The sequence below is a fragment of the Haliotis cracherodii genome, unplaced genomic scaffold, assembly GCF_022045235.1.
Source record: "Haliotis cracherodii isolate W230 unplaced genomic scaffold, xgHalCrac1.p SCAF_17, whole genome shotgun sequence".
In the NCBI taxonomy this organism is placed as follows: Eukaryota; Metazoa; Mollusca; class Gastropoda; order Lepetellida; family Haliotidae; genus Haliotis; species Haliotis cracherodii.
In genome coordinates, this window is record NW_027266272.1 from 9,088,050 (window position 1) to 9,114,736 (window position 26,687).

The 26,687-nt window shown below is 42.4% G+C and overlaps 1 protein-coding gene across 4 annotated transcripts in view; it reads right to left on the reverse strand.

Moving 5' to 3' along the window:
* The window catches only part of LOC139464880 (lysosomal cholesterol signaling protein-like), a 47,202-nt gene that overhangs the window by 6,437 nt on the left and 14,078 nt on the right, over positions 1–26,687 (reverse strand). For 2 of the 4 annotated variants that reach the window (XR_011653131.1, XM_071246448.1), the window contains exons 4-15: positions 26,153–26,267; positions 25,855–26,020; positions 25,576–25,731; positions 25,000–25,083; positions 23,567–23,775; positions 20,905–20,998; positions 17,244–17,291; positions 8,044–8,287; positions 6,938–7,260; positions 6,688–6,783; positions 4,772–4,836; positions 611–652 (exon numbers count right to left, since the gene is read on the reverse strand). Coding sequence is in view for 2 of the 4 variants with exons in the window: in XM_071246448.1 (XP_071102549.1) it covers positions 611–652; positions 4,772–4,836; positions 6,688–6,783; positions 6,938–7,260; positions 8,044–8,287; positions 17,244–17,291; positions 20,905–20,998; positions 23,567–23,775; positions 25,000–25,083; positions 25,576–25,731; positions 25,855–26,020; positions 26,153–26,267 (1,642 nt within the window). In the remaining 2 variants the exon portion in view is untranslated. Of the gene's footprint in view, positions 1–610; positions 653–3,111; positions 3,164–4,771; positions 4,837–6,687; positions 6,784–6,937; positions 7,261–8,043; positions 8,288–17,243; positions 17,292–20,904; positions 20,999–23,566; positions 23,776–24,999; positions 25,084–25,575; positions 25,732–25,854; positions 26,021–26,152; positions 26,268–26,687 lie in introns of all 4 variants that reach the window. The other 2 variants (XR_011653132.1, XM_071246449.1) reach the window with 2 other exon arrangements.

Consider the following 26,687-nt stretch of genomic DNA (forward strand, 5'->3'; position numbering starts at 1 on the left):
AGATTATTTCTACTGCTCGATAATCTGTTGTTTTTCTTCATTTTAATAATTTTTTACATGAATATTTAATGTAAAAAATATATTAAAAAATACAGAAGCTTTTTCACTGGAACTCTAATAAATTAAATAAGACAAAATAATTGTAAGGCTTACGCTGAATCGTTATCAGCACAATGGTCTTAAAGTGTTTAGAGAGGCAAGGGATCTTTGATGTTTACTGTGCTAGCATCTGAATCTGATGACACCCTACACGTTTACCTTTTAACATTAGGGTAATGTTAAGGACGCCTCTCATGCTTAATTTCAAACCCTCCACCTGTCTCCCACGAAGGACAACTCTGTACATTCAATAGTTCCAGGACTTTGTACAAAGATTTGCAATAGCTAGACCCAAATACAGCTTCTGCTCCAAATAACACTACACATGCAGTGCAAACAAAAACAACAATAATCACTCTGCATTCCAAATATAACATGCACAAATTTAAAAGCTTAAAAAAACAATGCAGTCCTTGAAAGCAGAAAATGCACCATAAACTTACTAATCCGACTAAGATACAGCAAAATCAAGCCAAACAAAATCAAGAATGTTAAGTGTTGTCATGGTTACCTAACATATAGAATATTGATCCACCTGTATCGAGATATGTATCTGCAATAAAACATGAGAAATGGCAAATCATGAATGAGTGATAAAAGTAATAAATACTTAAATGTGAGAACAGTACACAATCCAAATAGATCACACTCACCTGGTATATTTTGCAATGAATAAGTATTGTTCCACACCAATTATATAAGCAATATTTCAGCCAAATCAATTTTACTCATGTGACGAATCAAACCCAGACCTCAACAACCAGGGTTCCCCACACCCAGGCAACATCCCAGATGAAGTGAGAAAGAGTGTGTGAGTGATTGAGTGAAATAATGGTTTATGCCAGTCAACAATGGAAATAAAGTGAAGTTTATTCTGGGAAAGGCAAACCAGTGCATAAACAACAATCCATGTACGAGTAAGTGAGTGAGTTGGGTTTAATGTCGCTTGAAACAGTATTCCAGTTATATCACGGCTTGTCAGTTCATTGTGGGAGAAAGGCCTGAAGTGATGTTGGTCTAACACGTCAACCACTTTCATGAAACCAACAAGCACGGGTACGGTGCTCACAAACCTAGGAACATAATCATACAGAACTGGTATTTCATAGGTTTCTGGCATGCTCAAGGGACGCAACTCTGCACAGTAAATAGCGGCACCTTAGACGACAGCGCCATCCGTGCCCCCTCATGTACGATGGTGATACACAATCTACCAAGTCACTGAATGGGGTACTGGAAACCTGGGCCCCATTCCACATAGTGATCTTACCACTACGACAATGGACAAAGTCTTTGTAAAGCATTGGAATTACGCTCACCTTAGCGCTACGACTGTGAACAAAGTTTAAGTTAAGTATTGGAGTTACAATCATCTTAGGGCTACAACTAAGGAAAAAGTCTATGTAAAGTATGGGAGTTATGATCATCATCTTAGCGCTAAGATTGCTTTGTGGAACATGACCCTGTCCTGCCCCAGACACTATGCAATTTCCAACTGGAGCAAAGCTCAAATAACACACAATATCTCATATCAGTTATTGATTTCAACAGCATAAACATACAACTCAATTCTGCAAAGGGATATTACATTTATTCCATGATAAATAAAATCTATTATTCATAATTGGTATTTTATTTTATCAGGGTCCACTTGCACGAAACAATCTTTGCGCTACGAGTATCATAAGTCTCCGTTAGGGTATCAGCATGAAGATCGTCATAGTGCTGAGATTGCTTTGTGCAAGTGGACCCAGGAAGGTTTGGTATCCCTGTCTACAGTTGAGCATCACAAAACAGGGTTGAGAGAGGGAGTTTGGCAATAAATCAAAACATTTCAAAACTGTTTCCCTAACAACAAAACAACAATCCCACATTGCTCTAAGCAAATGCAGCATGTTTAGCCACCTGAGACACCACAGTTACAAAGTGCAGAATAAGACAAGGACAAAAACAAGATTTCTGACATAAACCCAATTCCAAAACATATTGACCCACCACTCCAACAGGCACTCAAAGCCTTCATGCGGGTGACCAGGGGAACCATGATTAACTCAATGTACCAACAACAATAGTCAGCACTACTCAACACGCACAGTTCAAGGTATTCGGACAGTAATTCTCATTAACTTGAACAGTGTTTATGGAAGAAGTTCTTGGCTGTTTCACAAAGCAATCAGAGAAATAAGAGTGAGTGAGAGAATTCTCATTTAGGCCGCAACAGGGAGGGTGAGTGAAATTTGTCAATATCGCAGTCACAGTGTCCCCACCAATCAGGAATCAGGGAGGGACTGAGTTGTATTTTTGTGCCGCTTTCAGCAATATTCCAGCAATATCACAGCAGGTGACGAAAGTGAGTGAGTGAGTGAGTATGGTTTTACACTGCTTTTAGCAATATTCCAGCAATATCACGGCGGAGGGACACCAGAAATGGGCTTCACACATTGTACCCATTTCGGGAATCAAACCCGGGTCTTCGGCATGACAAGTGAACGCTTTACCCACTTGGTGTCCCGACAACCCCACGGGTGACGAGAGAAGTGGGCTTTACACATTGTTCTCATATGGGGAAGAAAAGCCCGAAGTGATGCAGGTCTCAGACGTTTACCATTTCGGTGAAACCCATGAGCATGGGTATGGTGCTGACAAACCTAGAAACATAATCTGGGAACTGGGGAACTTCTTTTTGACATACAAGTATGACAGCAGAGATTATTCTAAGGTGGGGCCTTGTGCTTTTAGCCCCTAAATTTGAAAAAAGGTCCACATGTTCAAATACAAAGGGGCATTTTGCTGTATGGGCAAGTGTGGGTGTACCTCTGGATTCACATAAAGGGCCCATGTGAGAAAATTCCTCACGTTGTGAGAGTCATAGTGCTATGATTGCTCTGTGAAACGCAGCCCTGACAATGTTATCTGGTATGTTAAGATACATATGACCTTTTCAAACATCCGTACACCCATTGTATTGTGACCTGAACCAAAGGCATTCACTTCAATATCGTCAAACCTTACCCCAAAACTCAATACTCCTACCCAAACTTAAACGTGGTATCGCCAAACTCTACTGCAAGGAAAACAATAGTTGTCAGGGAAGAACAACACCTGCTCTATGTGTGTAGATAGTGTATAGATGGTGTGTAGATAGTGTGTACCGTGTAGATGGTGTGTAGATAGTGTGTAGCGTGTAGATAGTTTGTAGTGTGAAGATGATTGTGTAGTGTGTAGATAGTGTGTAGATAGTGTGTAGAGTGTAGATAGTTTGTAGTGTGAAGTGGTTTGTAGATAGTGTGTAGTGTGAAGATGATTGTGTAGTGTGTAGATAGTTTGTAGTGTGAAGATGGTTTGTAGATAGTGTGTAGATAGTGTGTAGTGTGAAGATGATTGTGTAGTGTGTAGATAGTTTGTAGTGTGAAGATGATTGTGTAGTGTGAAGATGATTGTGTAGTGTGTAAATAGTTTGTAGTGTGAAGATGATTGTGTAGTGTGAAGATGATTGTGTAGTGTGTAGATAGTGTGTAGTGTGTAGCTGGTTGTGTAGTGTGTAGATGATTGTGTAGTGTTTAGATAATGCAGGGTGTGTAGTGTGTAGATGTTGTGTAGATAGTGTGTAGTGTGTAGATAGTGTGTAGTGTGTAGATAGTGTGTAGTGTGTAGATAGTTGTGTAGATAGTGTATAGATGTGTGTAGACGGTGTGTAGATTACTCGTGTGTAGATAATTGGTGTGTAGATAATTGGTGTGTAGATTACTTGTGTGTAGATAATTGGTGTGTAGATGGTGTGTCAAATTGTCAGAAAAAATCCATTATATCAGATCTTAGTTCTTGCTATTGCTAGACAAAGATCTGAGGAGATCCCATTAAGGGTCACGTCAGAACGACCTTCCATCCATCCAGTCAGACTCTCGCTCACCAGAGTGAGTGAGTGAGTGATTTGGGTTTAACGCCGCTTTTAACAGTATTCCAGTTATATCACGGCGTGTCAGCTTAATGTGGGAGGAAAGCCCGAAGTGATGCAGGTGTCAGACGTTTACCACTTCGGTGAAACCCACAAGCACGGGTATGGTGCTGACAAACCTAGAAACATAATCGGGGGGAACCGGGATTCGAACCCACAATCATAGGTTTCTGGCGTGCCCAAGGGACGCAACTCTGCACAGCAAATTGCGGCGCCTTAGACGTCTGTGTAGTCTGGAATAGAAGTCGCCATTTTGAAACAAGCGCCGTAAATCTCGAGGAAATTGCTTTCTGATTGGCTAATGTTGACTTCTTGTAAGTCATTTCATTAGTTGGTCAAAGTTCAGAAAAGGTCGTTCTGACATGACCCTTAATAGGATGTCCTCAGATCTTTGTTTAGCAGTCGTGAGAACTGAGATCAGATTTTAATGAGATTAGATTGTCAGGTTTATGTTGGCGAAGTTTGCAGACATTTACCACCTTGGTGAAACCCAGGTACATGTAGACTAGGATCATAATTTGGGATTTGAACCCACCAGCAGTAGAACCTGGTCGGCAATGCGACGTGAATTGCAGCCCGTTAGATCACTGGGCGCTGTGTGCCGAGACTCAATGAAGGTTCTTCAATAGCATAGTATTTTAATTAACGTTAACTTCGAACCCCTAAATGTTTACATATTATGACAAGAACCGCTGGGTATATCAAAGTGCAACTCACCTTCTGATGATAGGTGTGAACATGAGTCTGGTGTCGAAGCCAAACACAGCAAACGACAGGAAACCCTGAAACAGACATATAATATATTCAAGTCCACTGCAGGGAAAGGTAACGTTTTTTGTGAACTGACAGAAAAAGTCGTTGACAAACAATTTGTTGCAAATGGAATTCCTTTGCCAGTCACATGTGTTATGGTGATTCAAACTGATACTTATGTATTCTGAATCTACAGATCAGTCCTTCAAAGTAGAATAGAACAGAATCTCAATGAAACCTAGTGCCAGTAGTTGAAGGCACCACTCAGAAACTCTATCTCCTCACTCACCCACAGTTGAAGACAATCTCCTTACCTGCCCATAGTAGAGGACAATCTCCTTACCTGCCCATAGTAGAAGACAATTTCCTTCCCTGCCCATAGTAGAAGACAATCTCCTTACCTGCCCATAGTAGAAGACAATCTCCTTACCTGCCAATAGTTGAAGACAATCTCCTTACCTGCCCATAGTAGAAGACAATCTCCTTACCTGCCCATAGTAGAGGACAATCTCCTTACCTGCCCATAGTAGAAGACAATTTGCTTCCCTGCCCATAGTAGAAGACAATCTCCTTACCTGCCCATAGTAGAAGACAATCTCCTTACCTGCCAATAGTTGAAGACAATTTCCTTACCTGCCCATAGTAGAAGACAATTTCCTTACCTGCCCATAGTAGAAGACAATCTCCTTACCTGCCCATAGTAGAAGACAATTTCCTTCCCTGCCCATAGTAGAAGACAATCTCCTTACCTGCCCATAGTAGAGGACAATCTCCTTACCTGCCCATAGTAGAAGACAATTTGCTTCCCTGCCCATAGTAGAAGACAATCTCCTTACCTGCCCATAGTAGAAGACAATCTCCTTACCTGCCAATAGTTGAAGACAATTTCCTTACCTGCCCATAGTAGAAGACAATTTCCTTACCTGCCCATAGTAGAAGACAATTTCCTTACCTGCCCATAGTGGAAGACAATTTCCTTACCTTCCCATAGTAGAAGACAATTTCCTTCCCTGCCCATAGTGGAAGACAATTTCCTTACCTTCCCATAGTAGAAGACAATTTCCTACCCTGCCCATAGTAGAAGACAATTTCCTTACCTGCTCATAGTAGAAGACAATTTGCTTCCCTGCCCATAGTAGAAGACAATTTCCTTCCCTGCCCATAGTAGAAGACAATTTCCTTCCCTGCCCATAGTAGAAGACAATCTCCTTACCTGCCCATAGTAGAAGACAATTTCCTTACCTGCTCATAGTAGAAGACAATTTGCTTCCCTGCCCATAGTAGAAGACAATTTGCTTCCCTGCTCATAGTTGAAGACAATTTCCTTACCTGCTCATAGCAGAAGACAATTTCCTTACCTGCCCATAGTAGAAGACAATTTGCTTCCCTGCTCATAGTTGAAGACAATTTCCTTACCTGCTCATAGTAGAAGACAATTTCCTTACCTGCTCATAGTAGAAGACAATTTCCTTCCCTGCCCATAGTAGAAGACAATTTCCTTCCCTGCCCATAGTAGAAGACAATTTCCTTTCCTGCCCATAGTGGAAGACAATTTCCTTACCTGCCCATAGTAGAAGACAATTTCCTTCCGTGCCCATAGTGGAAGACAATTTCCTTACCTGCCCATAGTAGAAGACAATTTCCTTCCCTGCCCATAGTAGAAGACAATTTCCTTCCCTGCCCATAGTAGAAGACAATTTCCTTACCTTCCCATAGTAGAAGACAATTTCCTTCCGTGCCCATAGTAGAAGCCAATTTCCTTACCTGCCCATAGTAGAAGACAATTTGCTTACCTGCCCATAGTAGAAGACAATTTGCTTACCTGCCCATAGTAGAAGACAATTTCCTTACCTGCCCATAGTAGAAGACAATTTCCTTACCTGCCCATAGTTGAAGACACCATCCAGGAACTCAATCTCGATGTATATCCCTGTGGGATGACTGTTGAACAATCGCCACACGCACAAAAACAAACCCTGAAAAACGAAACAAAATCATGATAATAATGTCCAACTCAAATTTTGACTAGGACGTCCTTTTGATTCCCCAAAACACTAACTGACCAGCTATTGGCAGGAAGTTATTGGCCAAGGTTGTGGCCGGCCGGCCGGCCTCGTACTGACTACTCACTATGAACATGGACAGTATCAGCAGCAGCAGCAAAACAAGATGGTGTCCAGTCTGGTATTCCTCTTGCAACATAGAGTATGACTGCTGAGGTTCCTCCGCCTGTGGGTCATCCATTTGAACGTTCACTTTCGTCATGTAGGATCGCAGTCGACCGATACACTGCCGCTTCTGGGTCGTATTGCACCGCCCAACCAGACATGTACGCTCATCGATGCTGGGGAAGAGCATGGTATCGGAGCCTTGTGATTGGTCGGATGTGACACTGCCAGTTTCTTCTCTTTTAGGGGAACTGGGGAAGGGAATGATGTCCTCTATGCTGGGAACTGGAAATACACGAACGAGTGAGTGAGTGAGTGAGTGAGTGAGTGAGTGAGGTATTCAGGGAGGGAGGAACAAGGTAGGGAGGAGCGAGGGAGGAACGAGTGCGTGGTGGGTTTAATGCATCTTTGGACAGTACTTTTGTTATATCACAGCTTCGAGTGAGTGAGTTAGATATTAACTTTTTATGGACAGTATATATCATGGCTTAAGAGTGATTGAGTTTGATATCAACCCCCTTGGACAATAATTCATTTATATCACAGCTTTGAGTTAAGCAGATAGTTGTTTTTGTTTTCTTTGTTTGTTGTTTAATACAGCACTCTCAATATTCCACCTATAGGTCTATAAATAATCAAGCCTAGACCAGACAACCCAGTGATTGAGATCATTAGCATCAATGTACACAATTGTAATACGATGACATGCATCAACAAAGTCAGTAAGTTTGACCAACCGATCCCATTAGTTGCCTCTTACAAGCATAGGTTACTAAAGATCAATTCTAACCCAGATCTTCACGGGTTCTTTCGCTAGTATTTCAGTCATATCACTGCAGGGATGAAAAGGACAGTGTCACCTTCAACCTTGTTATTGAAACAAAGGGGACTTGAGGTACAGAAGCTCACCTTTATTAGGAATCCAAGACAATATTTTCATCATAAAACAAGAAATTGTAACCTCTTTCAAATGACCTCAAGCTTTGGTCAGAAAGCCTAGTGTACTGTCTTGGTACTGCATCTGCAACTTCTCTGACACAAAACTAAAGTTACCATGGTAACTATTACCTGTCACAGGTCCATTACAGGCGTCATACTTAGTCGGGTTGGAGTTGCTGACGTCACTGCTGTCGGCGGGAGTACGCTTGACAGCACTGCCCTCTGTCTGCTGGATGCCACTTCCTGTAGCTGGTCTACCTTCGGATCTCTCTCTGCTCTCAACCACATACAGTCGGTCATTTCGCTGACGGATGACCAATGCGAAGATTGAAATACCAATGCCAAGAACCAGCACCAGAATCGACACCATAGACTGCAAGGAGAGATACACTCAGAAAATTAAAAACATTGAACATTCTTAAATTCTCTCTGAAGGTATTTCAAATAAGTTATTGAGTGAGTGAGTTGGGTTTAATGCCGCTTTTAACATTATTCCAGTTATATCACGGCGTGTCAGCTTAATGTGGGAGGAAAGCCCGAAGTGATGCAGGTCTCAGACGTTTACCACTTCGGTGAAACCCACGAGCACGGGTATGGTGCTGACAAACCTAGAAACATAATTGGGGCGAACCGGGATTCGAACCCACAATCATAGGTTTCTGGCGTGTCCAGGAGACGCAACTCTGCACAGCGAATCGCGGCAACTTAGACGACTGGGCCACCCGTGCCCCCAAATAAGTTAATGAACTGCAGTTGCTTCTATTTCAACACTAAACAAATTATACGTGCTGCAAAACCCAACAGTTTTGTACTATGCTGGTTGTCATTGATACCTAAGTGAGATTGGGCCAATCGAAGCAAGCGAGTGATATGGCACGGAGCACCACTTTACAAGGGATTGCAGTCATAATGGGGCAAGCTCAAAGCGATGTAGGCCAAATACATTTACCACCTTGTTGATACACATAACATGTGCATACAAACATCCAAGAAAAAGTGAATGGTTTATGAGTCTTGCCCGAAGCCAAACCGTAGCCTCATTGGAACCTATGTCCAAACAGTTGCCTTGGAAACACAAAAACTAAAATCCTAAACATCCTGAACAGTAAAATGCTCTTTTTCTCTTGCCTTATGAGCAGAAATCTGTACTGAATAAAAAATCATTATCCTAATCGATTGGCAGGGTTTGAGCTTACCATTACTCCACTAGTCCAAGACTAGTGAAATTCAGGCAAGACCAGAGATATTTCCTTGTAGACTTCCAGACTGACCATTAACTACATGCTATCTCTGTGGCAGATGTTTTTTACAGACAAGTGAAAATAAAATTTACTCCAGATTGGAACAATTTTTTCACATTTTCTAAATTTCACATTTTACAAGTTTTTCTGGACTACAGGTACACAAAACTTAAAGTTGTGGTCAGTCACAGATTTCAGATAGCTGCACTCTCTAGAGCGATAAAGCTGAATGACAGAGAGAATTACGTCACACATTACTGTACTGCAGCAAATAATACAAGAACAGATTCCACACTCGAATTCAGGCATGTCAAACAGACACCCAACCCACAGTACTACCCCACCATGACGTGTAAAATAACATTTTACACTACTACAATTTGATCAACTTAAATTACCCTGTTATAACCCGTGGCCGACATTAAAGCATGAAATTAATGTGGGCCATGTCATGACCCCAATATAAAAAGTCAAAGGTTGATTGGACCATGGATTCATAGGAGTTCAACCCAGTGACCCTCTAAATTCCGCACACTGATAACTGATCCATACCATTGCCCCAAGTAAGTGCCTCTTACGACATGTACAGGTTGCTAGGGAACTATTCTATCCCAGGATGCCCACTGGGTCAAATAGGTACTTCAAGGTAACGCAGCACCTTTCGCCATCATACAAGCAAGATTATTACTCTGGCAGGGTCTATTTAGCTTAAGCATCCATTGAGAGGAGAAAACTGATAACAGGAAAGCTTACTGATGACGCATATTTGGATGTGTCTGAAAATGCTATACATGTTCAAATTCGACAAAATATTTATACCAATTGTTTTACTGTTACAAAATTTCATTTCATTATGGTGAATGTGCCAACTCATTTCAATAATGTGTGATAAACATTGAATGAAAACGGGTACAATTAAAAAAAAAAGACACAAAATTACAAAGAAAAGATACAGCAAATTACCTCCCTTTGACTTTAATTATTTATGCATTCTTATTCATCCAAACATGCTAAATGTACATTTACAAGGAAAACATTACTAGCATTCAATGCAGATTCAAGCTCAGAAATTTCAAGCTGATAAATTCATGTGGCTTATCGGCATAAAAACAGAGTGAGTGAGGGAGTGAGTGAGTATGTGTGTTTGATAATTGCTTATGGCTTAACACTATAGTCAGCAATATTCCAGCTCTTTGACAGCTGCCTGTAAATTTTACAAACCTGTAGAGGTTATGAATTCTCTGATGAAATCCTCCTTGGGGCACTTATTGCATTTTCCAGGCTACAGAAAATCTACATGACATGTTGTAACTATTTTGTTCCTAATAAAATATTATCACCCTAAAAAACGTTTTTTGTGTATGTTGTACGACCACCCAAACAGGGCCTCTCCCTACTTTGGCGCCAAACGCCAAGGGAAGCAACTCACACCCAAATCACTTTCCATATGTCTTCTTGCAGACGGTATGTGGGGCGGTGGGTGGCCGTGCCCCAAGGAGGATTACATTAGAGAATTCATAACCTCTACAGGTTTGTAAAATTCTCTTTCTGATTAAATCCTCCTTGGGGCACTTATTGCATAAAGACAGACTCCCAAAGATTACTTAGGTAGCGGCATCCGTCTTCAACAAGCGTAAATAACATCGTTTTAATAAGAGAGTTCCTTTATTTAAAAAAAACCAAACCTTATCGTATAGCTCCACCGTTGAGAGGCGGGGGCTGAAGACAGGGCGTGGTCGTAACCAAAGTTGATAATTATACTTTAGTAAATATTGAGAACTCAAATACACACACCCCCCCTTTTTTTTTCACCGTATACGAGTGAATTTTACGGGGACTTCGAAAACTATGGAGAATCCCTTAGTCAGGCTAGAGGGACTCTGTCCCGGTGAAAGATGGTCAGCTCGGGATCGGCGGACATTGCGTGAATGTCGCCTACACGTCTACCTGACGTCACGGCCACAAGGAACGCCGCCTTCCAGCTCAACAGCTGAAGGGAGAGAGACGATAGATTCCGAAAGGAAGGACCCGACAGCCAATCAAGAACCATTGACAAGTCCCAAGGGGGTCTGATCCGCCGGACAGTCGGTCGGATCCTGTCCACACCTGCTAGAAAAAGCTGTACTAAAGGGTGCGCACCCAGAAGTGCCCCGTCGATAGGTACGTGAAAAGCTGCAATAGCCGTGGAGTACCCCTGACTGTCGATGCAGCCAATCCGTCGTCTAGTCGCGACTGGAGGAACTCCAGGACAGCTACTAGATCCACAGAAAAGGGATCTGGAACCCCCCTATCGACACACCATCGGGCATAGCAGGCCCATCTATCCTCATACTGAACGTTTGTCGAATCCCTCCGCGAAGCCAGTATTGTGTCTGCAACTCGTGCAGAAATACCGCTCTTCTGGAGGCGATTCTTGACAGTGGCCAAGCCACCCACTGAATCCTGGGATTCGGGTGGAGGGCCCCGTTCTGGGATAGGAGGTCCGGTCGTAAAGGTAATAGAACAGGAGGCTGAGCCAGAAACCTGAGAATTACGGGAAACCAACTCTGGAAGGCGTCCGATGCCACCGATGCCACCGACCTCGGGTCGGGGACTCGGGAGTAGAACGTTGGTATCTGGTAATTCGCTCCAGACGCAAACAGATCCACCTGGAACGACCCGTACAAACGGGAGATAACTCCGAATATCCCCAGGTCAAGCCTCCACTCGTGAGGAGCGAGGATCCGGCGAGACAGAGCGTCCGCGCAGACGTTGTCTACCCCCCGGGAGATAAACAGTTATCACCCTGATGTCGTGGGTATCGCACCACAGGAGGAACTGCCACGTCTCTTGGAGGAGTGACGTAGACACCGTTCCCCCCTGCTTCCTGATGTAAGTCATCGCCGTTTGGTTGTCCATCTCTAGACGAACCACATGGCTCCGAAGCATATCCTGGAAGCATTGGAACACCAACCTGACTGCTCTCAGTTCGAGCACATTGATGTGCAGTGAGATCTCTTGCTGGGACCATAGTCCCGATGCTGTGTGATCGTTCAGAACGCCTCCCCAGCCGGAGAGTGACGCATCTGTTTGAACTGTGAGAGACGGAACGGGAGTGTCGAGGGGGAGCCCCCGGGACAGATTCCCGACCTCGGTCCACCACTGAAGGTGTGTAATGAGCCATGTCGGGGTCTCGAGTATCGTCTCGAGGTCCTCCGAATTCGCCCATAGCTGGCGCAACGCTTGTTGAATGGGTCGCATTCTTAAGTGCGCTCGCCAAACCACATCTACTGTCGCCGCCATGTTGCCTAGCAACTGGAAGCCAAGTATGAGCAGTGTGCCTGTTGGAGGTAAGGAACTGTAAAGTTACGCTCCTGACCTTTGCAATGCGGTCTTGAGTTAGGGAGACAATCCCTCTCTCTGTGTTGAAATTCGCGCCCAAGAAAGTCAAATTCTGAGCTGGGGTCAGATCCGACTTCTTTAAATTGACTATCCACCCGAGCGTAATCAGAATGTCTAACACCTCTTGTGTCGCCATCTGGCTCATGTGGTGAGGGGGCGGTCGGGTAGCCTAGTGGTTAAAGCGTTCGCTCGTCATGCCGAAGACCCGGGTTCGATTCCTGACATGGGTACAATGTGTGAAGCCCATTATTGGTGTCCCCCTCCGTGATATTGCTGGAATATTGCTAAAAGCGGCGTAAAACCATACTCACTCACTCACTCATGTGGTGAGATAGTGCACGTAGTAACCAGTCGTCGAGGTACGGGTGACATAACCGCCCTTTCAATCTGGCCACTTGGGCAGTAATCAACATCAGCTTGGTGAACACCCTCGGGGCCGTAGCGATCCCGAATGGTTGAACCCGGAACTGATAACACCCCCCGTCGAAAGAAAACCTTAGGTATTTCTTGAATTCGGGGTGTATGGGTACGTGGAGGTAGGCGTCTTTGAGGTCTATTGACGTCAGCCATTCCCCTGTCTCTACAGCGGAGATCACTGCGCGCAGTGTCTCCATCTTGAAGGACGGTACCTCTATTAATTTGTTCAGCCTTCTCAAGTTGAGAATGGGTCTGAACCCTCCGCTTTTTTTGGTGACTAGAAAATATGTCGAGTAATAACCCTCGTTTTCCTGTCCCAAGGGTACTGGTTCTATAGCCGCCTTCTGTAAAAGCGCTACGACCTCGGCCCTTAGTATTTCTGTCTTCTCTCGGGTAGCGGGCATTGGGGTGTGCCTTATCCCGGAGAAGGGTGGCGGAGGCAGTCTCCATTGAGGCAAGTGGCCTTCCCTGAGTGTGGACAGGACCCAGGGGTTGGATGTTACCTTCTCCCATTCCGGCAGGAATAGAGTAAGGCGGCCGCCTACGGGGACTGTTGGCTTGAGGGAGTGAATCCCGACAGTAGACAGTTCTGCGACTGGTCTTTGTAGGTCCACCCGGGGCGAACCCTGTGGGTTCCTTGCACCTCGAAAAGGCTGCTGGGATTTACCTGCGCCTCGGCCCCTGCCTTTGCCTTTCTTGCCCCTCCCCGAGCCCCTGCCTGATGGAAGCGGCTGCTTCGAGGAAGGCTTGGGTTGCCGAGCCGGCGTCTCGACATGGGAGGAGTCAAGTGGGGATGGCTGTTTGTGGGGTTTACTAGGCACTTTCAACAAGGCTTTGGAATCCTTGATGGAGGAGTAGAGCTCCGCGGCTTCCCTGAACTACCTGCTGCGCCCCCGGGAAAAGGGTAGAACCCATCCGAAAGGGGAGCGCCAGTAGCTCTTGGCGTGTGGATTCTGAATACTTAGAAACAGACATCCATAGCCTACGCATGCCCATGATTGCGCACATCATTTGGGAGGCACAACTACGTATAGCGTCCCTCGCCAAATGACTATGTACCTCAGTGAGTTGCCTGGCTAACTCCGACGAGTCGCCCTGGCCCTCCCCTATCAGCTCCCTCTGCACTGCAGAAAGGTAAGCTGAGTGGACCGTAATCCGAAGCTGTTGGCCGGCATTACGAAACTGCTCCTCAAACCAGACGTAAGCCGCCTTCAGCTCGGTGCCACAGATTAAGGTGCCGTGCAAAAGCGTTATGTAATATACGATATAATGTATATACATTATAAAGGAGCTAATAATTTAAAAAACAAACAACAAGCTTCTGACGTCCGATATACGGAGAAAGCCTGAGTTAATTTATTGGGACGTTAAGAGTCTCTTATTAATTTAAACTACTTCAGGTTATAATAGGAATACGTAGTTTACATTGCAATGATAATGAACAACCATGTCGTTTTTATAAACGATCATGAGTTAGAGTATCAAAAAACAATGATGACTACCAAGCGGCGGCCATTACTGAATGGACATGCCACGTACACATGGACGCCGAATTTACAACATCAAACTTAAAGTAAATGCGAGGTGTTACGCCTTTGCAAAAGAAAAGAGAATTTACCACACATACAGTTTGTTCAGCCATGTCTTCAACTCTTATGATCGTTTAATCGATTTTTTGACAGAAGAAATTTTTTTATGAGCTCTCTCAAGTACATCTATATTGACGGATGACATGTGGAAAGTGATTTGGGTGTGAGTTGCTTCCCTTGGCGTTTGGCGCCAAAGTAGGGAGAGGCCCTGTTAGGGTGGTCGTACATCATACACAAAAAAACGTTGTTTTTTAGGGGGGTAATATTTTATTAGGAACAAAATAGTTACAACATGTCATGTAGATTTTCTGTAGCCTGGAAAATGCAATAAGTGCCCCAAGGAGGATTTAATCAGAAAGAGAATAATCGAGTCTGGCCCAGATAATCCAGTGATTGATAATATGAGCATCGATCCACATCGTCGGGGCATGTTGACACCAAGTCACCAAGTCTGACTACCCAGTCCATTAAGGCACATCTTACAACCAGCATTGGTTGCAAGGGACCAAATCTAACCTGGAACCAGCACGGGTTGTGACTGAGTATGCCTATATTGTGTTTGCTCAGTTGTTTAATATCACTCAGCAATATTTCAGCTCAATAACAGTAGCCTGTAAATAATCCGAATCTGGACCAGATATGTGATGTGAGCAATTCACCGTTGGGATACCATACAACGAAACACTCCTCACAACATCATCCATTAATTCGCCTGCTATGACAATCACAGGTTGGTGGGGATCAATTCAAACTAGGCACCTCCATAATGAGATTTAATGTCTGGTTCAAGACTGTTGCATTCATATAGTGACGTGCATGCACACATGTGTGTGTCTACTTGTGCTAGCCCGGACTTATGCCGAGTATATAGTGCTAGCCCATTAAGATATGGTGTGATGCGGATTGTGATCGAACCCCCGACCTTCCACTCTATCAGCAGACTCTCACAAAAACCACATGTGCATAGCATGAACCACATGTGTATAGCATGAACCACATGTGTATAGCATGAACCACATGTGTTTAGCATGAACATGTGCATAGCATGAACCACATGTGTATAGCATGAACCACTTGTGTATAGCATGAACCACATGTGTATAGCATGAACCACTTGTGTATAGCATGAACCTGTGTATAGCATGAACCGCCTGTGTATAGCATGAACCTGTGTATAGCATGAACCGCCTGTGTATAGCATGAACCACATGTGCATAGCATGAACCACATGTGCATAGCATAAACCACATGTGTATAGCATGAACCACTTGTGTATAGCATGAACCACATGTGTATAGCATGAGCCACATGTGTATAGCATGAACATGTGCATAGCATGAACCACATGTGTATAGCATTAAACAACATCTGTGTAGCATGAACCACATGTGTGTAGCATGAGCCACATGTGTATAGCATGAGCCACATGTGTATAGCATAAACCACATGTGTATAGCATGAGCCACATGTGTATAGCATGAACCTGTGTATAGCATGAACCGCCTGTGTATAGCATGAACCACATGTGCATAGCATGAACCACATGTGCATAGCATAAACCACATGTGTATAGCATGAACCACTTGTGTATAGCATGAACCACATGTGTATAGCATGAGCCACATGTGTATAGCATGAACATGTGCATAGCATGAACCACATGTGTATAGCATTAAACAACATCTGTATAGCATGAACCACATGTGTGTAGCATGAGCCACATGTGTATAGCATGAGCCACATGTGTATAGCATAAACCACATGTGCATAGCATGAACCACATATGTATAGCATGAGCCACATGTGTATAGCATGAGTCACATGTGTATAGCATGAACCACATGTGCATAGCATGAACCACATGTGTATAGCATAAACCACATGTGCATAGCATGAACCACATGTGTGTAGCATGAGCCACATGTGTATAGCATGAACCACATGTGTATAGCATGAACCACATGTGTATAGCATGAACCACATGTGTATAGCATGAACCACATGTGTATAGCATAAACCACTTGTGTATAGCATGAACATGTGCATAGCATGAACCACATGTGTATAGCATGAACCACCTGTGTATAGCATGAACCGCCTGTGTATAGCATGAGCCACATGTGCATAGCATGAACCACATGTGCATAGCATGAACCACATGTGCATAGCGTGAACCACATGTGTATAGCATGAACCATAGAACAAGGATCTTAATTTGATTTTAACGGCACGGTCAGCAATATTCCAGCTACATTACGTCAGTCTGTAAATAATCGAGTCTGGATCAGACAATCCAGTGATTGACATCATGCAATCAACCAAGTTACAGAAATGACCACCCAATCCTCTTAGTGGCCTCCTATGACAAGCACAGGTTGCTGGGGCCCTCTGTTCATACCCCGAAGCCCCACAGGATCCTAAATGGTTATGTCACGCTCACTAAATCCTTTTAACACATTTAAAGAAAACCAGTAGATTTCATTTCGCTAGCTAATAATTCATGCCGATAACAGTCATGCCATGCATGTAATTGAACACGGATTTACATGGAACATTAACCACAAACATTATAATCATTATTAAACATTATTCGTAACAATTATAATGTAAATATTAAACATTTCAACAACATTAGACTCAAACATGATAAATTATGTACACTACAAGATGCATAGAAACAGTGACATTTTTCCAAAAGTACCATTAACAGTGCAAGATCTCGGTGTTGATTTTCGGGTCCCAATATCATCTGAAAAACAGCAACCACACCAGAAGGGAGAGGTTAAGATAGGTAAGGTGTGAAAAGTGTGAAAAACTGTGACAACAAACAACTGAACATGTACATTTGACTTGAGTCGTCAAATTTATTTTGGTCCTTTAAGACTTGAGTCATCAAATTTATTTTGGTCCTTTAAGACTAGAGCCATCAAATTTAATTTATCATGACATTTGACCAAACCAGGTGAGATGGCAGCTGACCTCACCAATTTAGATAGACACATTTTTTTTCACCAATATCTATAAAGATCAACCATATGATATCCCTAATGTTGTCAAATCCAGCTAACTTTAAAACTGTGTTTTCACTCCATTACTTCTGGTTTCGGAACACTCACACATGACAACTTTAAAACATCAAGTCCCATGCCTATAGCATGCCATGTGCGACATATGCTTGCAGTCGGAAAGCGCACGTAAAATCCCCAACGTCAGTCAGTCAGTCAGTCAGTCAGTCAGTCAGCCTATAGCTACTTAACACAAAAGTCATATGCACTTCTCTGTTAATAAAATTGGCCTTCATTTTCAGCCAATCATTTGCTTGATTATTTCTAGATAAAAACATGGGAATAATCTCTCACAAATGTGTCAGATAAACACAGGAGTTGCTTTCTGTACAAGGAGTCAGAACTACCTGAAGAATCACCATTCCAATGAACTTGACCTACAATGAAGGTCGATGAAAACCTTACCACTTCAATGCCCACCCCTGAGGATGTGTACCTAAGTTCACACAACGACATTGAGCACTTTAGTTAGTCTGACCTCGAGAGTGAATTTGACCTTTGGCAGAAACTGTCAAACGTATCCCTTTCTACATGGGGCTATCAATTATTGTTTGTTTGTTTGTCGGCAGTCCGTAAATAATCAAAAATGGACCAATCAATTAAATGATTGACATCACAAGCATCAATCTACGCAATCGGGATACGATGACATGCATCAACCATGTCACCGAGCCTGACCACCTGATCCCATTAGTCACCTGCTACGACAAGCAACTTCACCTCCAACGAGAAGTATGAGTTGCTGAAGACCTGTTCTAACCCATATATTCATGGCTTTTCTAATTAATACAATTGATCTGGAAAATGATGATAAGAATATTTTGTTACATTATTCAACGTCAATTATTTAACATGATTCACACTACTCTGAATCTGAATGCTGACCATTTCGTCCACCCAAAATCGTTCCACATGTTCAATTGTTTGTAACGTGTTAAAAATAAACCATCTTTAAAAGCATAAATAAAAGAAATCGCTCAAGTTTGCATGCAATAACTATGTGGTAATAATTAAATAATCTACATTATTAAATCTAGTTAATGGATGCCCATAGACACAACAAAATCAACTGAAGATTTATTCATAAATAAAAGTTTCAAAAAGATGATAGTCATTTATAATAGGAAAAGAAAAAGAAATAATTGATAGGGCTCGATTTAAGGAACTTGATTTAACTTGCACCAGGTGTATGTCAACATTGATACCTAGTTGCACCAGACAAAACCAGGTTGCCTCCTGGTATCAAATCTATCAAAGTTGAAACATGTGCACATGATTTTGAAGTAACCACATGACGTCAAGCCCAATAAAGCAAGACAAATTACATATACCGTATTCGACGTAATCAGCGCCCTGGTCTAATTAGCGCCCACGGCAATATTTGCTAATATATTGGCTAGTGAACAATCCCAATCAGCACCCCTTTCGATTGATCAATGCACACAAGACTTATTTATTCGTGCATAATACGCACTCGTGTGTTATATCACCCTTAATTATGGGCAATTAAATTCTTGAAAAATATATATGTCGTATGTAAACATTTCAGGCTGTTAGCATAAACCAAGAAATTTACGATCTTTCAACTCAAAATAATATTCTAATAAGCGCCCCCTATTTCTAATTTTGAGAGCGCCCTGGGCGCTTATTACGTCGAATACGGTATTGACAGAGTATGGTAAATAAGCTTAGAGGTATTGAATGTGTTCAAAAGACATGTGGGTTAGACAAAAAAAAGTATATTTTTGTTTTACATGCACGGTAGATGTAAATATAAGATAGCACTTTTCAATAATGGGTTTCACTGGTGCATGATCACAAAGTTAAATTGAGCCCTATTATTTCTGCTCGAGTTCCACTCCTACTGAGCAGCCTACCTCATCCCAGGTCCCCAACCCCAAAATAGGAGGCAGAAAAATATAGAGAGACTTTGTTGTGGCACTATAGGACATAACAAGCTTGAAAACTCTAATCTATTTTTGTGGTGTTCAGTTAGAAAAGCAAGTAAACACCATGGAAACATATATCAGACAGTGAAAATTTCAAATTAAATCACTTTCACAAACTGACAAAGAAATAAAACAACTATAGAGCGGTGTCGGGTATTACCAAACAGCTAACACTACATTCTAACACTACTAATTTCTGCTGTGTTTCATTACGTGAAACAATAATTAATACATACAATAATACATCGAACCTTTCAATGCCATCATATTCACACGTACGTAGAAACATGTAAATTACGCCCAACAAGACTGTTGCAGGTAGATATCATCAACTTTTAATATGTTTTACTCTTTTAGGCAAGGCCGAACACTTATGTCAAACTATTTTGAACACTCTTGTCGGGCTAATGTCGACACTCTTGTCGAACTATTCTGAACACTCGTCGGGCTATTCCGAACACTCTTGTCAAGGTATTCCTGAACGCTCGTGTTGAACTATTCCAAACACTCTTGTCGAACTATTCCGAACACTCTTGTGGGGCTATTCCGAACACTTGTGTCGGGCTTCACTAACACTCTTGTCGTGCTATTCCAAACACTCATGTTGGGCTATTCTCATGATTCTGAATACTCTTGTCAAGGTATTCTGAACACTCGTGTCGAGCTATTCCGAACATTCGTGTGGGGCTATTCTGAATACTTGTGTTGGGCTTTTCCAAACACTCTTATCTAGCGATTCCAAACACTTGTTTGGCCATATTTGGTCAACAAAGTCTTGCATAATGGTCTAAATAGCGTAGTGTACCATAATAGACATGATGTTATGAACTTATTCTTAGAAAGGGGTATACCTGTTTTGGCCAGATTTTTTGGCTCAGCCCCTTTATCGCCCACATATGCATCACATGTAAGGATGCGATGCCTGTTGTTTGTTTTTTCCTGTTTTCTTTTCTGCATGGTTTGATTTTTTTAATTTTTTCTGCCGGTAGGAGAGTTTTTCTTTCAAGGCATGCGCATAGTAATAGCTGTCGTGATCACGGACTTGAGACAAAAATACAGAAATGAAACTTGTCCGGTAATAGCTGCTTGGTCAGTAACACCTGACATCGCTCTAGTTGATGAAACAAGAGTTACATGTCAGAAATGTTTTCATATTTAATACATACAATAAATGTTACATTTCCAGAAAAATCACCTTCCAAACTTTCCATGGTCTTAAACAATTAATGACGCTATTCATTATTTCTAAGCTATAAAGGCAAATGAAGGTTAAGTACTACAAGAACACTACTGTCTATAAGAGAGAGAAGATACAGGTGAGTTGTCGTTAATTATAGGTGTGACCTACCTGCACCTGCCCCATGTGGAAAGAGGGGTCCATCTCATGCACCATCTGGTCGTGGCCGAGCAGAAACAGGACACCCACAACCAAGAATGGTATTCTGAAACAACAGAGACACATATAGTACTCAACTCTCATTAGGGATACAATTATTCTGAAATGTAGCCACATATAGTACTCAACTGATAGGGACACAGGTATTTGGAAACAACAGAGACACATATAGTACTCAACTCTCATTAGGGATTCAATTATTCTTAAATATAGCCACATATAGTACTCAACTGATAGGGACACAGGTATTCGGAAACAACAGAGACACATATAGTACTCAACTCTCATTAGGGATACAATTATTCTGAAAAATAGCCACATATAGTACTCAACTCTAGATAGGGATACAGGTATTCGGAAACAACAGAGACACATATAGTACTCAACTCTCATAAGGGATACAATTATTCTGAAAAATAGCCACATATAGTACTCAACTCTAGATAGGGATACAGTTATTCGGAAACAACAGAGACCCATATAGAACTCAACTCTCATTAGGGATACAATTATTCTGAAATATAGCCACATATAGTACTCAACTCTAGATAGGGACACAGGTATTCGGAAACAACAGAGACACATACAGAACTCAACTCTTGATAGGGATACAGGTATTCGGAAACAACAGACACATATAGTACTCAACTCTAGATAGGGACACAGGTATTCGGAAACAACAGACACATATAGTACTCAACTCTCATTAGGGATACAATTATTCTGAAATATAGCCACATACAGTACTCAACTGATAGGGACACAGGTATTTGGAAACAACAGAGACACATATAGAATTCAACTCTCATAAGGGATACAATTATTCTGAAAAATAGCCACATATAGTACTCAACTCTAGATAGGGATACAGGTATTCGGAAACAACAGAGACACATACAGAACTCAACTCTTGATAGGGACACAGGTATTCGGAAACAACAGAGACACATATAGTACTCAACTCTCATTAGGGATACAATTATTCTTAAATATAGCCACATATAGTACTCAACTCTAGATAGGGACACAGGTATTCGGAAACAACAGAGACACATATAGTACTCAACTCTCATTAGGGATACAATTATTCTTAAATATAGCCACATATAGTACTCAACTCTAGATAGGGACACAGGTATTCGGAAACAACAGAGACACATATAGAATTCAACTCTCATAAGGGATACAATTATTCTGAAAAATAGCCACATATAGTACTCAACTCTAGATAGGGATACAGGTATTCGGAAACAACAGAGACACATATAGTACTCAACTCTCATAAGGGATACAATTATTCTGAAAAATAGCCACATATAGTACTCAACTCTAGATAGGGATACAGTTATTCGGAAACAACAGAGACCCATATAGAACTCAACTCTCATTAGGGATACAATTATTCTGAAATATAGCCACATATAGTACTCAACTCTAGATAGGGACACAGGTATTTGGAAACAACAGAGACACATATAGTACTCAACTCTCATTAAGGATACAATTATTCTTAAATATAGCCACATATAGTACTCAACTGATAGGGACACAGGTATTTGGAAACAACAGAGACACATATAGAATTCAACTCTCATAAGGGATACAATTATTCTGAAAAATAGCCACATATAGTACTCAACTCTAGATAGGGATACAGGTATTCCGAAACAACAGAGACACATATAGCACTCAACTCTCATTAGGGATATAATTATTCTGAAAAATAGCCACATACAGTACTCAACTCTAGATAGGGATACAGGTATTCGGAAACAACAGACACATACAGAACTCAACTCTGGACAGGGAAACAGGTATTCGGAAACAACAGAGACACATACAGTACTTACTCAACTCTAGATAGGGATACAGGTATTCGGAAACAACAGAGACACATACAGTACTCAACTCTTGATAGGGATACAGGTATTCGGAAACAACAGAGACACATACAGTACTCAACTCTAGATAGGGATACAGGCATTCGGAAACAACAGAGACACATACAGTACTCAACTCTAGATAGGGATACAGGTATTCGGAAACAACAGAGACACATATAGTACTCAACTCTAGATAGGGATACAGGTATTCGGAAACAACAGAGACACATACAGAACTCAACTCTGGACAGGGATACAATTATTCTGAAAAATAGCCACATACAGTACTTAACTCTGGACAGGGAAACAGGTATTCGGAAACAACAGAGACACATACAGTACTCAACTCTAGATAGGGATACAATTATTCTGAAAAATAGCCACATACAGTACTTAACTCTGGACAGGGAAACAGGTATTCGGAAACAACAGAGACACATACAGTACTCAACTCTGGACAGGGAAACAGGTATTCGGAAACAACAGAGACACATACAGTACTCAACTCTTGATAGGGACACAGGTATTCGGAAACAACAGAGACACATATAGTACTCAACTCTTGATAGGGATACAGGTATTCGGAAACAACAGAGACACATACAGTACTCAACTCTGGACAGGGATACAGGTATTCGGAAACAACAGAGACACATACAGTACTCAACTCTTGATAGGGACACAGGTATTCGGAAACAATGGAGACAGATACGGTTCAATCTATTACTTACCCAAATCCAAAGAAGATGAGCCAGACTTGAACACGAAGCAGGAAGCAGAGGCCGCGGACATGGAGAAGACAGAGTGCGACAGACACCATGGCCGTCCACGTTCGGGTGCTGAACACCCCCAGTAGGAGCAGTGTGATCTGGAGGTAATCCTTCCACATGGCCACCTTGTCACTGTCGGTGTACATCAGCATCCCCACACATGACACCAGCTGCAACACACAGAGACATCATCAACATCCACACACACGACACCAGCTGTAGCACACAGGGACATCATCAACATCCACACACGACACCAGCTGTAGCAGACACAGACATCATCAACATCCACACACAACACCAGCTGTAGCACACACAGACATCATCAACATCCACACACAACACCAGCTGTAGCACACAGCGACATCAACATCCACACACGACACCAGCTGTAGCACACAGCGACATCATCAACATCCACACACGACACCAGCTGTAGCACACAGCGACATCATCAACATCCACACACAACACCAGCTGTAGCACACACAGACATCATCAACATCCACACACGACACCAGCTGTAGCACACAGAGACATCATCAACATCCACACACGACACCAGCTGTAGCACACACAGACATCATCAACATCCACACACAACACCAGCTGTAGCACACAGGGACATCATCAACATCCACACACGACACCAGCTGTAGCACACAGGGACATCATCAACATCCACACACACGACACCAGCTGTAGCACACAGAGACATCATCAACATCCACACACGACACCAGCTGTAGCACACAGAGACATCATCAACATCCACACACGACACCAGCTGTAACACACAGGGACATCATCAACATCCACACACGACACCAGCTGTAACACACAGGGACATCATCAACATCCACACACGACACCAGCTGCAACACACAGAGACATCATCAACATCCACACACGACACCAGCTGCAACACACAGAGACATCATCAACATCCACACACGACACCAGCTGTAGGACACAGGGACATCATCAACATCCACACACGACACCAGCTGCAACACACAGGGACATAATCAACATCCACACACGACACCAGCTGTAACACACAGAGACATCATCAACATCAACACACGACACCAGCTGTAGCACACAGAGACATCATCAACATCAACACACGACACCAGCTGTAACACACACAGACATCATCAACATCCACACACACAATACCAGCTGCAACACAGACAACATCCACACACTACAGTATGCTAATTTCCTCTTGGCACACATACCTTTTATTCACCATTTAGGGGTTACCAACGTAGTACTGAACAGAGCATTCTCACCGATCTCATCTCATCCAGAGCTAACTCAACAATTACTTTTAGATTACTGGTCAGTCAAATATCGTCAACAAAATCATTTGTAATTTTATCACCAACCTGAGAAAAGACAAGACAAAGCGTAAATCTATGTGGAACACGTCGCCATTTGCCACTGAGAATCAATACGCCCATCACCCAAACCTGGGGAACAAAAAAACATACAAAAAGACACATCAATAACCATGGCAACAAAAAACTATATTTTTATGATATCAAAGCATATCTCAACTGATTTCCAAAGGCAGGATAAAATAGTTCTTGTAAAAATGGTTGTAATCATGTTGTTTCATGTGGGAATAAAAGATGAACGGTGAACATTCTGGAAATAAAACTAAAAATACCTGGCTCACTGACGATTTGCACTTGGCAGTGTCAAGTATGGTGCAATGGATCAAAATATTTATGTTTTTCCCAACTCTTTTCAATTTCTAATTAGTGTTTGGTGTGACAGTTATTAAAGCAAACATTTGAGGTAAGAATCAATATTTTTAACTTAGTGTGCGACTGTGATGGATACTTGTATTGAGAAGTTAAAAATCACGATCCACCGATGCATCAGTGTATCATCAGTGTGATGAGCGAACGCTTTAACCACTAGGCTACCCGACCACCCCCCCTGTATTAAGGACTCACACAGCAGATTGTGCTGACGATGCTGGTGTCGAAGTTGGTGTCCAGGAGGAGAGCCTTGTAGTCCATCTCATTGTTGACCACCACTGTCATCATCTTGGCCGAGACAAACATCAGGGGTGCCGAGATGAACGTCCCTGCCACCATGCCAGTTGCAATCTGAAGACGGTGAGTGAATGATATTGATGGTGCAGATCTGCTCTCATTTCTAAATCATGTATCATTCTCTGGAAAATGTTGCCTTTTTTTACCATTAACAAACAAGACACATAGAAGACTTACCACATCCTGTCCGAAGCCGTACTGACTGGCATAGAGGAAGACGGAGGGCGCTGTGGGGAATGTGCCGTACAGGAAGCCATACATGCTGAGAGCCTCACTGTCATTACACTTGGACTGCATATCTAGCCAGCCAATCACCTCCCACGTTATCAGCGGAAGCAGGAGTCTGCAATTATCATGAATGCCATTGTCATCATTCAAAGCCATTCAGTGTCAGTCAGACATGTGTTTGTGATCAAATGCAAACAAAGGGAGAGATATTCAGTGTCGGCCAACTTGGCAATATGAACCAACTTACGACTTTGCACCGATGAGCAGGACTGGGCCGAGTAGCGCGATGCCGGTGAGACTCTTTACCTTCCCCACCAGACTGAGGCCCAGGTAGAACAGTGCAGCCGCACTGAACGCATTCCCTGCAACACACAATAAACCAGTGTTCAAAATTAACTACAGGTGCTCACTTTATCTTGGATCGTCTCAATGTTTTCCACTTTAATTATTGATCCGTGTCCCGCCTGACATGAGTGGTTTCAAAGTCATAAGTACGCTTCTCACTCTCAGCAATAGGGACTCCTAACTGAACAATATTGGCCAATATACCATTACATCGGACACATGTCTTATTTTCACACTCCATAAACCATTCCACAACTAACCCAAAACAAAACGTGCATAACCCTCCCCTTAAGATATTTTTGACAAACGACTGGTACCAAAATATCCAAAGCCAAATTCATTGCCCGCTCAACAAACTTTTGCCGGCTGCGACGTCATAGATGCATGTCCCCCCCTTAAGGTCTAAAACGAGGATGGCAGTTTGGGGCAGACTTATT